At 36.8% G+C, this 14,627-nt stretch overlaps 1 protein-coding gene across 5 annotated transcripts in view; it reads right to left on the reverse strand.

The window, feature by feature from the left end:
* ADK (adenosine kinase) overlaps nt 1–14,627 on the reverse strand; it is a 291,237-nt gene that overhangs the window by 35,184 nt on the left and 241,426 nt on the right. For all 5 annotated transcript variants that reach the window (XM_074874605.1, XM_074874604.1, XM_074874602.1 and 2 more), the window contains 2 exons: nt 13,347–13,382; nt 6,530–6,644 (listed from right to left, as the gene is read on the reverse strand). In XM_074874605.1, the coding sequence (XP_074730706.1) occupies nt 6,530–6,644; nt 13,347–13,382 (151 nt within the window). The remainder of the gene's footprint in view (nt 1–6,529; nt 6,645–13,346; nt 13,383–14,627) is intronic.

The raw sequence follows: 14,627 nt of genomic DNA on the forward strand, positions 1-14,627 counted from the left end.
AATACGCTTTTAAGTCCAGTCAAGAGACCAGTATCGGAACTTAGGTTTCAATAATGTGTTTCAGCTGTCTAATAAAATGCTCAGATCGCCTCTCCCCCACAGCATGAAAGCATGAATGGTCTCAGTTACAAAAAGGTATTACCAGCTTTGTTACTCATTAATCCCTATCAACAAATGTTCATTATTAATTTAGGTTTTGTGGTTTCCTAAGTCACAACTAAACTAAAAATAATTTTATTGGGCTTCCTGGCTCATTTGTTATGCCAATAGCAGACTAAAATTTCCTTTTTTCCTAAATCCATTTTTGTTCTTTAAACTTTTCTATTTGTGAATATAAATGGATAGGGAAGAGTGACAGTGTGCAATACTGTGAAAAAGAGAGCACACTGTAATATAACCCAACTACTATTTCCCCAGGTCCAAGACACTACTCTTGTTTGTGTAAACACATAAGAAAGGCTGGCTGATAAAAAGAGCTAGTCAAGGTTTTCCTGTCTGGAAGGCTAAGCATGAAAGCTGTGAGTAAGGAAAAAAATAACTTTTTCTTGCTTCTTAGAGGAGAACACACAATACTCAGTAACTTCCAGAAAGAGAAGCTGCAAACAGGCCCACCATAAAATGTCAGCAGTGTCAATAGTAATAAATACTTCTATGTTTTATAGATAGTCTTACAAGCTAACTTGCTGGTGTATGATTGCAGCACAACCTGACAAGCAAAACCTACTGACCTCTGTTTAGAGTAAGTTGTATGCTTTAACATCAGGCCTTTTTATTCCCCCGAAAAGCATACAGCACCATGCCATTATGATTTAAGAACTCCCTAGTTTCCACAATTTTGACAACCCTTCTAAAACAAATGGTTTAAAAACTCTCCTAAAATATTTAAGATCTAACATATCCTTACAAAGTAAAAGAAGCTTCATCATTCATAAAAACATACTATCCATACCTTTGTTATTTTAATTTAGATCAGGTTTTGGTTCTATCCAAACACAGAAACTTTTAATTTATGAACATATCTGCATATGTTCATACCTTAAGAACAGTTGTACTGGATGACACCAACACCCATTTAGCTCAGTATCTATCCTGTTTCAGATAATAGGTAGAGGCAAATGCCTAGTACTACTCCAACAACAAAAGCTTAGTAGGCTGGCTCTAAAATTTGGTAATGTTGCAAGTTTTATGGCAACATATTAATGTAGCTACACTGCACATGCTGTTTAATTTATGGAATAGATTAAATAACAATAATAACAAGTAGAAATTCAGTATGACCTATATTCAGTGGTAGGTGCACTAAGAAATTTTTAAGATGGACCCTTCTCATTTTACCACATTTGCCAGCACTGCTAATACATTTCCTGAAATATCTCAAGTGATGTACCCCAAAAACTGAAGATGATGTAAGTGGTTAATAGCCCCAACTGAGGTGGCTTTAATGCTTGAATCCTTAAAAAAAATCCATTTTTACTGCCATATTCTAACAAATGAGGTTATTACAAATGTGCCCATAACAGAGGTGGTCTTGCAAACATTGGGGGGAAAAAAGAATGGAAAATTCTATGTTCACGTATGAACATGCCAGATTTCATCATTCATAACTTGAAAAATGCTGGAGTGATTTTCTTTAAATTTGGATTGTTTTTCTTTCCTCTATTAAAGCTATAAAACAAGCCAAGTTTAAAGTTTGTAGCTTCAGCTGTTTTTGAATTATGCAAATATTTCAATATAAAAGTATGTTTTTCCATTGCTGAACTGATTTTGCTCAGACTTTCCAAAGATTTCCCTTTGGGCCAAGACCAGTCATAAAATGTATCTGACCAAAAGCAATTTTTTAAAAATGTTATGAGCAACTCTGTAAAAGGGATAGCTTTCACAGCATTTGATTCTGACAAATGTTATAGCACACATATAGATGTGACATATATGTTCTTGCCAGAGCTTGTGATTTTTGGTGCATTTCTTAAAAGCTCCAGCTGCTGAAATCAGAAGATTCCATGTGTTCATTAACTCTCCTCGCTTTCCCTGCATATGTATTTTTTGTGGTTACAGAAAACAGTATTGAAACATAAAATGAATGTATCCCATTAGCTCAGGAACCTTCAGTCAAATCCAGAATCTCAGGCCTGGGAAGAGGGATATGATGGAACAAGGCTGCCGTAGTGGGATCAGTCTTGATAGTAATTTCCAGTATGGACAAGGAGCATCCACACAAGGAATCAACCCAATACTGTCCCTCAAATAAATTTTTCTGGTAAGCAAGTCCACAGAGCTTATTTTCAGTTATCAGTACCTTTTCCAAACCATAATCCTCTGTACTGAAATGTTTTGTCACAGGTGTCTCTCACAGGCTATTTTTTTTTTCAAGAGAGTTTTATCAAAATTCAGTCATGTTGGGGACTGATGCTAGAGAAAATTACAATGTTTTTGTCAATGCTAATTCTTAGGGTCACTGAGAAGATCCAATGCCTTCAAGTTCTTCAGTAAAAAGATAAAATCTGACATCATAAAAAAATGCACCTCAGGTTGCCCAGAGAGGTTGTAAATGCCCCATCCTTGGAAACATTCAAGGTCAGGCTGGACGGGGCTTTGAGCAACATGATCTAGTTGAAGATTTCCCTGCTGGACTAGATGACCTTTAACGGTCCCTTCCAACCCAAACCATTCTATGATTCTATGACATTAAGAGGAAAACTTCAGACAACGATCATTCGCACATGCTCTGTGGAGTCTTATTAGAAGTTGACAGTTAATTTAGTCAACATTTCATCTGCCACAGCTCCTGTGTGCCAATTCTAAACACTCCTTTCCTTCCCTATAAAACACACTGATCACACTCAGCTTGAATTTGAGCTTGCCTCTTCCTTGCAATTATTCCTACTGACAGACAACAGGAAGGAAGGGGAGAGAAAAGGGGCCTTGGGGCTGAAGTACTGTGACGGAGAAGATACGAACAGACAGGAGAAAGACCCAGTGTGCTCCATGATAAAGAGATAGAAATTTTTCCTCTGAAACCACAAATAATTCAGACAGAGAAAGGGGACTGACAAATGGAAATGGCTTAGATTGGGATTGCTGATGCAGTTACTGCTTCTCACCGTTTTCATGATCTGCTCCAGTTGCATGGACCTCTAAGATGCTTGTCAAATCCATGCCTGAGTGCCTACAGCTTGTGGTCAGTTTGAGGTGGAGCTATCAGTGGTTTTGGTGGGCATTAAACCAATGCTGTGTAAACTGCTGCAATTCGTAAGATGACTAAACATCTTTGCGGTACAGCTAGGCCAGATTTTTGGAGGAATTAGATGTTTTAGCTGTCTCAGTCTAAGCTCTCTCCCTTGTCTATAAGAGTTATATTCTCAGAACTTTTTGGTCAATCTTTCTTTCCTTTTGGTAACAAACTGTGCCTTTCTGCCCTACGCTCTACTCATCAAATACCTGTCGATTCTTCCATTCTCTGGAATGTCCAGGAATCAACAACTGTTTCCTCAGTCCTCTCCACATGTAACGATTAGCTGTATCTGGCCTTCTTCATCCCACCAAGAAAAAAAGAAAAAATGGAAATTCCACATCTATTTTCTAGCACCTGTAATTCTGTGCCCTTTCACAAATGAGCTGGCAACCTGCAACAACCCCTTTTATCCATTTTATTTCCCCTCCTTCCAGCCAGAGCTGTATCAATGTGCATCTCCTTATTACTTCCATTACCTGAGCCCCCATTCAGCCTACACATAACTCACTGAAGACGTGCACTCCTCCTCTCATAACCCAGCCCCTCTCATCCTAGTCCCATGGCTGCCTTGTCCTGGACAGTACGCAGAGGCTTTGACAGAGGAAAAAGAGCTCTGTTAAGGATGCTCTCACAGCCTCAGTGTTGCCTATCTCATCTTGCCATGCGTGGGCAGGAGGAAGGCAAAGAAGGGGGCAGGGGAAGGCATCCAGCTGTGTCTCCTCACAGAATGCAGCCTAACCCAAGCCATTCAACTTCTACTCCCCATGGCTCCCAGTAATGCTGCTCCACGCTGCTGCCAGAGAGCAGAGACCTTTCCATGGGGAAAATGGGGAAGGGGAGGAGGAACAAAAGGTGGAAAACCCACAATGGCCAAATTCACCTTGGAGTCTTACCCTTGCACCTGTAAGCTCCAGCTCCATCCTGTGCTCTTTCGGACATAAACTAAGTCCATTGGAATATGTAATCTGCCCAACAGCTGATGAAGGATGGTTAAAGGCAGTAGTAGAAGGGAAGAAAGAGTAGTGACCTTTGCCTGGACACTGATCTCCTCTGGTTGAGTCACTACTGACAGAAACATCTCCCAGCTAATAAACATGTTGCTATTATTATTATCCTGGACAAAATATAAAGCAGAAGGTACCAACAACCATATCCAAATCTATAGCTGACTGTGCAAATACTATTTTAATCTAGCCACAAACTCTTTGAGACTATAATGTTTCCTCAGAAAGGCAGGATAAATAGCTACACACAGCCTGCTTTTTCAAAAAATGTACTCCTCTTCTGTGCATTAGAAAAAGTAAATGAATTTTATACTGGTAACTACGCCTAAATGCAGTAATTCTTCCAAATATAATTTAGAAACTTTTTACACTTTCCACTGCAGGTTTCAAAGCCCAACTAGACCTAATTAGTGTTGAAATAAGTGTGTTAGTAGTACTCTATGCCATTCTGTGGTATTATCATATGCTAAATCAAGGGACACATTTTCCTTCTTTCATTATTATTTTAATGTGAGGAGGTGGGAAAAAGATGATCCACACCAAAGGAAGGAAAAAGGGGGAAAACAATAACAAATTGGTATCTCTTTCAAGAATTGCCCCACAGGCCAAACATTTTTATGTTCTTAATCATTATTAAATGACTTAACATGACACACAGAGCCTGGCGAATGATTGCATCCTGACATGAGAACGAATTACAAATGAAATGAAAGATCAAGCTGTATTAGAGGACTGCCTCTGGGAAATGAAAATCTTTAATTCTCTTTTATTATTGACATTTATTTGGCTGCCATGAATAACAACATAGCAAAGAGATTCAGCTATGCTTGTGCACTGAATAGCTTATCCCACGGCTCAAAACTGCCTTAACATTTATCATGTTTGCTTTTGTAGCTGACACCATTGCATACACTCTCTATCCATCTTGCATTTATCATGTATATAAAGTGCATTCTCTAATTTAAGTTCATTTCATAGCAAACAAACAACTAAGATTAGCAAGTGTCAGTCGTCAAATAAGCTCCCAGTTGTAAAAATATCAAAGAAGGGATTAATGGATTTGTTAACAACTCCAGTTTGAAGAATAAAATAAGTACACAGTGAAAATGAAATAAGAGCACAGGAGGGTTACATATAAGATTTAGATTTACTACCATTATTACCAGCTCATCTATAAAAACATTTGTATACTGCTATTTTTCAGTCAAAAGTACAATACTCAGGTGCAGTGCCTCCATATGGGCCATTCATGTAATGCAGTAACTTTCTGGAAGCAACACTTCCACCATTATTCAGTGAGATACACATACCCAACTCTCAATGACTGCTTTCTATTTGCTTTAAACCACTTTGTAGCTAACAAAATAGGGGAAGAAGCAAACTACTGGAGAAATCATTCAAACTGCTGCTAAGAATGATCTATATAGCAGTGACATACCTACTTAGTGCCTAGCCCTGCAGCCACAGTCTGAAGCCAATTCTGATTTTGAGGCAAATATCGTGTGAGTAAGCACCAGTCCCTCAGGTGCAAAGCTTCCTCAACCTCACTTGGTTTCCAAAGAAGGAATTCAGCCCTGACTAATAACTTACCTTGTGAAGGAATGAATGACTAAAATGGCTTGCCACAGCACATGTTTTTAATAGCTTTATTTAGTCTAGAAGCATAGGTGGACAGAATTAAAGAGACTGTCAAAAGGTAGGCAGTCATGTTTATAATGCTTAAATCTGTGCGTCGTACATCATCAATTTAGACAGCACAAACTACTTGTATCCCTGCTAAAACACCTTTTTCCCGCATACTCCTTTGAGAATAGAAGAGCAGACGGCTGAGAAAAGCTAAAGTGAGACTTTCTGCTCAAAGCAAAAAAGCCTGGAAATTCACTTAGTACTGGATTTCACTTCCTCCTCTTCACAAATGTTTAAATATACTATACTGTTGCACAGCTGTTCTCAGCAGGCATAGTGTGTTCTTGTTTGCAGCAAAGATGGCTACACAGATAAAATCTCAAGTCAAAAATCTGAGTAAAACCAACTGCATCAATTATTTTAGATCTATGCTATAAAAAAAGAACTTAAGATGTTCAGAACTAAATTCTCAGACATTCTTGTGAAATATTAACTTAAATTCTGAATCTTAAAACAATTAAAAGCATAACAGATGAGAAACACGGGCTAACATCAAAAGGCAAACGCTCTGACTACCATTTAACAGTTATAATTTGTAAAACCACAACTTGTAATTGATTAACTAGAATATTTACTGTGAGCAACAACAGAAATTTCAAAAATGTACCTGTAGCCATTACAGTGTCATCTTTCCCTTGGGTAAAAACTACGATTCGTTGCCTTTTAGTGTTCACCTTTGGCAGGGCTTGTGTCTTCCGGGCTATCTCTTTAATGTCTTCAGTCTATTAACAGAGAGAAAGAAAATTCTTGTTACCAGCATACTAGAGTGGTGAAAGATTAGACTTTATTAGCAGATCAAAGATTTATTTTCTTATGGTTAGGTATAAAATAGACTTTATTATCATCAGAGGAAGATTTTTAAAGGGAGGAATACTTAATTCTCCTAAGGGTTTATGTAGTACTATGAGACCATTGTTTTTAATCTTGATAATGATAGTTCAGGTATTCCAATTGCTGCAAAACTGCAAAGCTGACAAAGGAATTACAGAGCATTTTCTAATGAGCAATTAGTGGGTTTCTTTGCTGCTGACTGGATTCTAACCTTACCTGTCATAAAATTAAAAATAAATTTGGTAAGAGAATACTTTGGATAAACTCTGAGCCTGACTTTCATCCAATTTAGCCAGGTTTTATAGTACTATAATCCCTCTGATTTCAGCAGGATTACAAATACTGTTTCTCTAATGTCCCTACAGCAACTGAACTCAGCAAGTAAACTGACTGTACACTATGGCACCTTAGAGGGTGTGGAGCCCAGGTGAATATGCTCTGTGCTCACTAGCTGGTTGCCTAATTGAGATGCAGGGAAGCAAAGGGTTAAAGGTACACTCCGTGGGGCACAGAACATCTCTGATTTTCTGAAGTAAGGCTAAGCTGCAAAAATTTCAGGAATCTTTGCTTTAAAGGACTTTGTATACCATAATGCACGTAGCTAGGAACAGAGAAACTGGCATACTGAACCAAACCTCTCATCCATTCAATGTCTTTGACAGCAACAAGTTTGAAACGTTTAATTTGATGCAAGAAACTCTAACAGCACAACTTGTCATTAGATTATTATCCTTCTTAATCTCATAGTTGCCTTATGATCTGAAACACCAGGATTTAAATCTCTGATTTACTTAGTTTTCAATGTAATCTAAATATAGGTACTCCAGTTATTTGTATAAGCATCAAATCCTTTTACAAAGCTATGTGGGAAGCTTTTGTTCTCAGATTTATCTCAAGTCAGCAAGTTCTACAAATTAATTTTGGTATATGTAAACCTATTTCTTGCCATAATTTATATTTTTTTCTTTTACTTTTTTAACATTAGGAAGAGTAAGAAAGACTATAATTATTCTCTGTGCTACTTACTTTGTACCACTTTATTCATATCAGTGTTAAAGGACACCATACTTTTTTTCCCAGTTTGCTCTTGCGTACAAGAGACTGTAGTGAAACATAGCTGATTTGGTGAGGGCCTAGCATTGAATATATGAAAACATAACAATACTTTCTTCATTGTTTTGTGTCCTGTTCATTATGAGTCTCAACTCATTTTTTAACACAATTACATAATGAATAAGAGTTCATTTATAAAGCTGTTCGGAGTGGTTTCAAGTAATTTCCCAGAGTTGTTACAATTAATTTATATTACTAATAAATTGACTTTCATCTTTCAAAATCAGCATATAGTGTTATTTTGAAATCCAGGTACAGTATGTGCCATTTTGACTCTAGCTGCTGATTTTAACAAAAGATTGATCATTTTTCATCAGCAGGTCAGTTAAACACTTCAAGAACTATAATCTGTATACCCTTCAGTCCTGGTTACTTCTTGATTTTAGATAATCATGTTGATCTTCAAGTACTTCATGTTTCTTATGGACAGAGAATATGCCTGGGTTATGTACTTACCAGTATCTATTGATGTGAAAATTATCTAGCTCTTCTGCAATACTCTTAGCCTCCCTTTAATTTTTACCCCAGCTCTGGTAGCCAGTGAGCCCACTGATTCATACACATTTGCTAAACGTGGAAATAAATTCCCCTTACTTATTGGCCTCTTTACATCTTTTTTAAATTCTCTCATATCTTTCATTTCCATATACTACACTCTCATTTGTGTTATTTCTTCCCTCCTCCTGCTTAGACTATTAACATCGCTTTTAGAAGGCAACATCCTCCACCACAGAAGAAAGAGAAGGATCTTGAACCCCTCTGTGTGAACTGAGGATGGTGAACAGGGGCCATCTTACCCCTAATTCTCAAAAGGCAAGGAGTCCCTTAAAGACGCTAGAGGAAAAAAAATGAAATTGCTGCTCTTCTGTTTTGAAATGGTTTTTTAAGACATTTGTGAATAGCAGGTATCAGCTGGTGGCACAAGCTGTTGCAAAGGGGGGTGTATGGAGAACCACAGGCCTCCAGCTTGGTAATATGTAGGATTCTGAAGGTTCACCTAAATTCTGAACTATTTTAGGCCTTGATAATTAAGAGATCCATGAACTAGAAAATGCAATAAAGCATCATGGAGATCAAAGGAAAGAGGAGAGAGGTGTTTAGTTTTTGCTAAGTGGGAAGTGGCTACTAGGGACTTTATTAAGCGCATTTACAGTGGAGCAAAGCAGGCACAGAAATCAGAGCTTGAAGATATTTGTGCTATGTATTTACATGCACTTTGTATTTTAAAAGGAAAATGAGGAAGTTATAATAGAAGAAAATGGCACAATCAAGAGATGATTTCTTCAGTTTAAGAAAGAATAAAGATGAACTTATATGAGGGAAAGAGGACCCTGAGGAAAAAGATTAGTGAAGAATGATGGTAAAGGATGAAATAAAGTAGACAGCGAAAGTAAAAAGCACATATGTTTTTGGGAAGAATTAAATATATAATCGGCATGTAACAGTAGAAGGAAGGTATTTAGGGGAAAAAAGGCAATTTTTTAAAACGCAGAAATTTCAAAACAGAGTGGTTTGGAGACTTGTGTCTGATTGCAGACTTTAAAAGTAACTGAATAGCATCTTCTGCGAGAATTAACTTGGCCATTTTAGCCAAAATCACTTTCTATACTAAATTTTTTTCAAAGGAAGAGAATAAAATATATATATACATAATATATATAGCTTATATAGTGACAGAGCTGCAACCTCAGTGTTGGCTTTAACTTTTCCACAATATATTGGAAAAAAACCCACCTTACCATTATGTTGTACTTTGAATGTACAAGTGTGACATTTTATAATATGTGAATATTTACAGCTTAAGACTGCAGAGGTACTATGCTCCTCATTTCATTGTCAGGCAAACATCATTAAATGTTGTCATCTATTTCTGCTCAGAATATACACAATATTTTCAAATAGCTGAAATGAATAATATTTGTTTTGCACTGACTCATACTTGCATACTTATTGAGAGTTTCTTATACATCCTGTATCTACAGACATGGCTGAGTGGTAAGACTGTACCGGTTTGTGGTCCTAAAGCCTCTATAACGTGTCCCATATTCCCAGGATACTCACACATATCCAATTATATACTTGAATCTTATTTAACAAAGCTAACATACAAATCTCACAAAAGCATGATTTGCCTATTGATGCTGCACCTGAAAAGCCTTGCATGTGGCATTCATTCCAGCAAGTAAGCGGAATATATGCATGTCAAGAAAGTAAATCGGATATCCCAGGATCAGATAGAGGTATGTAAAAAACTGCATACAGTTAAAACTGCTAGTCAAACTGTCTTCTGATCTTTGCCTCTGAACAGATACACTACAGCTGGGACTACCATCACCCTGACCTAAACAGGCATAAATCCATTGAAAACAGTGGACCTGTGCAGAGTACCTCATCAACTTGGAAGACCTAAATCTGGTCCAGGGTACCAAAACTCTCTAATTTGGTTACCCAACCAGTACATACCTAGGAGGAGACCTCTGTCTCTAACAGGAGAAATTATTTTGCATGGCAGCTGCTACTAACCCCTTAGATACCAACTGTTCCATTCATGTCATTTTACTTCTTGGGTTGACAGATAGAATTGAACCCTAAGTTTTATGTTAAAGTAGGATTTTGTTTTCACAATTCCTACATAGAATAAACAGCAAGTTACCATTTTGTAAAAACAAAACCTCATAAACCTTTTTCCTGGCAATTTTGTACTTGAAACCTATTATAAACATCCAGTTAAAATATACTGACAACCATTCTACCACTTCAAGGGGAACCAAGTCTAAGAGCTTCCCCGGGATAAAAATTGTGACTATTGTAATGGATTACTGAGATGACTGCAACATGCAATTAGGATGAAGCAGTGTCTTCACAGACAGTGAATTTACTATTTATTTAATAGTTTTAAAATGTCAGAGAACATGAAATTCACAAAAAAGGAAACACTGATGCACTTCAGGAAGAGACTGCATCAGAAGTAATGTTCTACTTCTGATAATTACAGATAAGTGTTGGTCAGGAGATAAAATGAAGGAAATAATGGTCTTCAAATATCGTGATTGATTTTACAAAAATACCTTGTATTTTAGCAAAGTACAGTTGAAAACTAACTCTTGGTAAGGTGAAACATAAAAATAAAATTCCTTTGAACGTGGTTTCTCTTACAAAGAAAAAAACAGATTTGTGTCACGGAAGTGTTTTCTACTGCCTATGACAAGATTTTATTTCTTCAGAAAAGGTGTATTTTTTCCTGAAGTTGACTTGATTTTACTTCTTTTTTTTTTTTCTTTCCCCCCGCCCCCCCCCCAAATTGTTTCAGATATACTTAACTCAATCCATGTTTAAAAGATGCATTTAGTCCACATAAACTCTTGAAATTACTGGGAGGTAGAAAAGCAGAAGATTAAAAACAACCCAGTCACAACTGATTCTCTATGCTAAAAGATTTCTGATAACTTCTGTAAAAACATAAAATTCTTTCCAGGCTGCAATTCAAATTCAGCAACCAGCAACTTTTCATCACTTCTATGATCAATATTCTCTTGATTTTTGCCCTGGTCACTCAAGGTCACCCTTTCCTTTAGTTTTCCACATTTCACCAGTTTTCTATTCTCAATATAAATCACAGAATCAATTTTACAAACTTTTGAGAGTTGCTGGAAATTCTTCTTGGTTTTAATTGAAAGGCTAATTGAAATTCTTTAAGTTTTCCCTAAGATACTTCATTAGTAGTGTGATTTTTTTTGTGCCTCCACAGCCCAATGGGAAAACAAGACTGTGGACACTTACCAAGTTTTACACATCTCTGTCAGTAAACTTGACATGTGAGCTGTTGCCAAGCAAGGGGGTAGTAAGAGGTAAGATCATAATCATTGTGCACTTTACTGATATGCTGTAATCAAATGTGGCAGATTTAGGATGTTCAGAAGGAACTGTGCTAAAATCTCTAAGCAAGCACTAATGGAAAGGTTAATAAGATGGTAGTTAGCAGACACCAGCAAAAGCAGTTTGTCACTAGAACTGAATTTAAACCAGGCACAATCAAAGTCTTTAGCTCAAGGGGGCAATAAAAATATAGAATGGGTAGACTTAACACACTACTTCCTTTCTTTTTTATTGTCTAGCTACCAGAGGGTACCAATAATTTGTTATGCTTCATATTATATTTGGAGGCATCTGTGAAATTCATTCATTTGATAGAATAAACTCAAAGTGTATTTTTATGCTAACAACACAGATTATACAAATGAAAATTGACAGTGATAAAAAGTCTTGATTTCTACAAAGCAGCCACATGAATTTGGGAGACATAAAATGAAATGGGACAGCCCACAATTTTAATATCTAAAACACTGGTGGCATTGATGTACCTGCTGGTGTATGGTTCTAAAGAAATCTAAATTGTAGAACAAAAGCTGTCAGTCTTTCCCTCATTTTTTTATATGCAACCATCCACACACAGAAGCAGCACGTTCTTAAAGTGATGCGGTTTGAATTGCGCGGCTTCTATTATTTATGCAAAATGGGTGTTGAGCAGTCAAACTCCTATCTATTCTTTTACACTGCAAACAAATCAATTAAGGTGGGTCTTATTCCAGTGGAAAAACATGTAAAAGGATTTATGTGTATTCAGTTCTGCAATTTAGATTTCAGTAAGATCACTTACTATCTGCAAAATTAGCACAACTGTTGTCACATTAATTATAGTATTTAAAACCTGCCTATTTGAATTCAGCATTAGACACCAATAGCTGATAGCTCACCAGATTAAATTATCTGAATTTAGCCAATGGGAGATATTATTCAAATAATACCTCAAGAAGATGAAATCAAAAGCTCTGAAAATCACTGTAAAATCAACAGTGTTTACTTCAAGAAAGTGGATCATACATTTTTAGAGCACAGATGGAAAACACCAACTAGAATATGTTTCGAAACACAAATTCCACACTACCCCTTCTAAAGGAAGCTGTTTGTAGAAGCATGGTTTACATTAATCAGTACCTAACAATTTTATATACAACCTTTCTAAAATTCATTTGCATAATGATAATCCGCATATGGCAGGGTTTAAGTTATTTAAGCGGTGTTATATTTCACTATTTAGTCTTGCCTCACCACTGCTTTAGCAGTGAATCCTTATGGAGTGTAATGCAGCTAATGAGGTAGCTTTTTAACTGAACAAACTGACAGGTCCCATATCTGCAGAGGCAGCTTGAAACCGTGCCCAACCTCTCGGCTTCCCAAGAGGCTTTTCAAAATTCAATAAATAACATCTGTAGGCGATGTTGGGTGCAGACCTAGCAGAGTGCGTCATAACACTGAGCTGGCAGAACAAAGAAACCATGACGACTGCCAAGTTTCCATGGCAACCGCTGCGAGGCTTGGAGAGTATAATAGCACATCAATCATTGTCCAAAAGAACTTCATTATCAGCAAGAAAAAAAACCTTTAGGATCTGTTTAGTGTGCAATTGTGGGTTAACTCACCTCAAAGCCTTGCTCTCTAGCAAAAGTGGCAGCTTCCTGAAATAATAAAAAAAGAACAGTTAATTATAAAGTGCTAGATAATGAAGAAATAACACATTTTGAAACTCGTTCAGCCAGTTTTCCTTTTACACGATTATCTCAATATACCCATATACAGTTGTTCACTTCTGATAGTCGCACCAAAAGCTTCCCCCCTCCTTCCCTCAAGCCCAACAACAGCACAATGTCAACACATTTCATAAGTTCAAATAAAGAAGGTACAATATGTTTTTTCCAGGCGAGGAAAGTTACTTCTGGAAATAGGACTTTGACTAGGAAACCACTACTTCAAATCCAGACAAACATCCTTCAGACATATTGTTAATTGAAATTGTATCATATCTCCATTTATGTATGACACTTCATGGGATAAAGGTTATCAAGCCATTTTAAATAATCACTTGTCATCTACAGTGCATGAACAAAATAGAATCACAAAATGTGTTCAAACCCTTGTAGTGGAATCAGATGAGCATTTTAAAATACTCTGATGTCTTAATCACTGCTTTAGGCAATTTAACTATGTTATCTTCCTGAAAGAACAGAGGAAACATCAGGGTATCAGAATGTCCTCATTTCTTATTTATATTAATTGGAGCAATTAAAATCTGTTTTGAAATAAAAGCAATGAGACAGAAGACAATAGCAATGTTTTTCCCTTACTCACTTTCTACCTTGACATTGCAAATGTTGCAGAAAACCCTTAAAGTCTTTAAGTTTTAATTTGCATTCTTCCAGATGATCTTTGTTAAGTGATATTAATAGAGGGATAAGTCTTGAGCCAAAATGGTGAGCTGATCCAACTAAACAAAAATAACTATTGTACTAAACAATTCAAGTCCAGTGTCCCCACGACAGCTGTAAGTGCTGCAGAAAATACATACTTGTGGACCTATATGATCTGCCAATTTGGGGGCAATATAAGAATTTGAAGTGGGTAGAATTGATTATACCAACAGTAAGTTGAGGTTAATAAAATGTGATAAGCTGAAAAGCACAACTCCTCAGGCTGCTTCACTGCAGAAACATAAGGCTGACCGGGTTAGCCTTAGCTGATGTTGACAGAAAAACTGAATCATGGTCCTGACAATTGGGTGCGGGCAAGGTTAGCCACTTTGACAATTTACTTACAATTGAATTCCTTCTTGTACATCACACAGTCAATGACATTTGCTAGCCCGGCTGTCAAGAAGGAGTGTAGGGTTCAAAGATATCATGCAGTGTTTTCCTAAAGCAGCATGT

Source organism: Strix uralensis, chromosome 7 (genome assembly GCF_047716275.1).
Source record: "Strix uralensis isolate ZFMK-TIS-50842 chromosome 7, bStrUra1, whole genome shotgun sequence".
NCBI lineage: Eukaryota > Metazoa > Chordata > Aves > Strigiformes > Strigidae > Strix > Strix uralensis.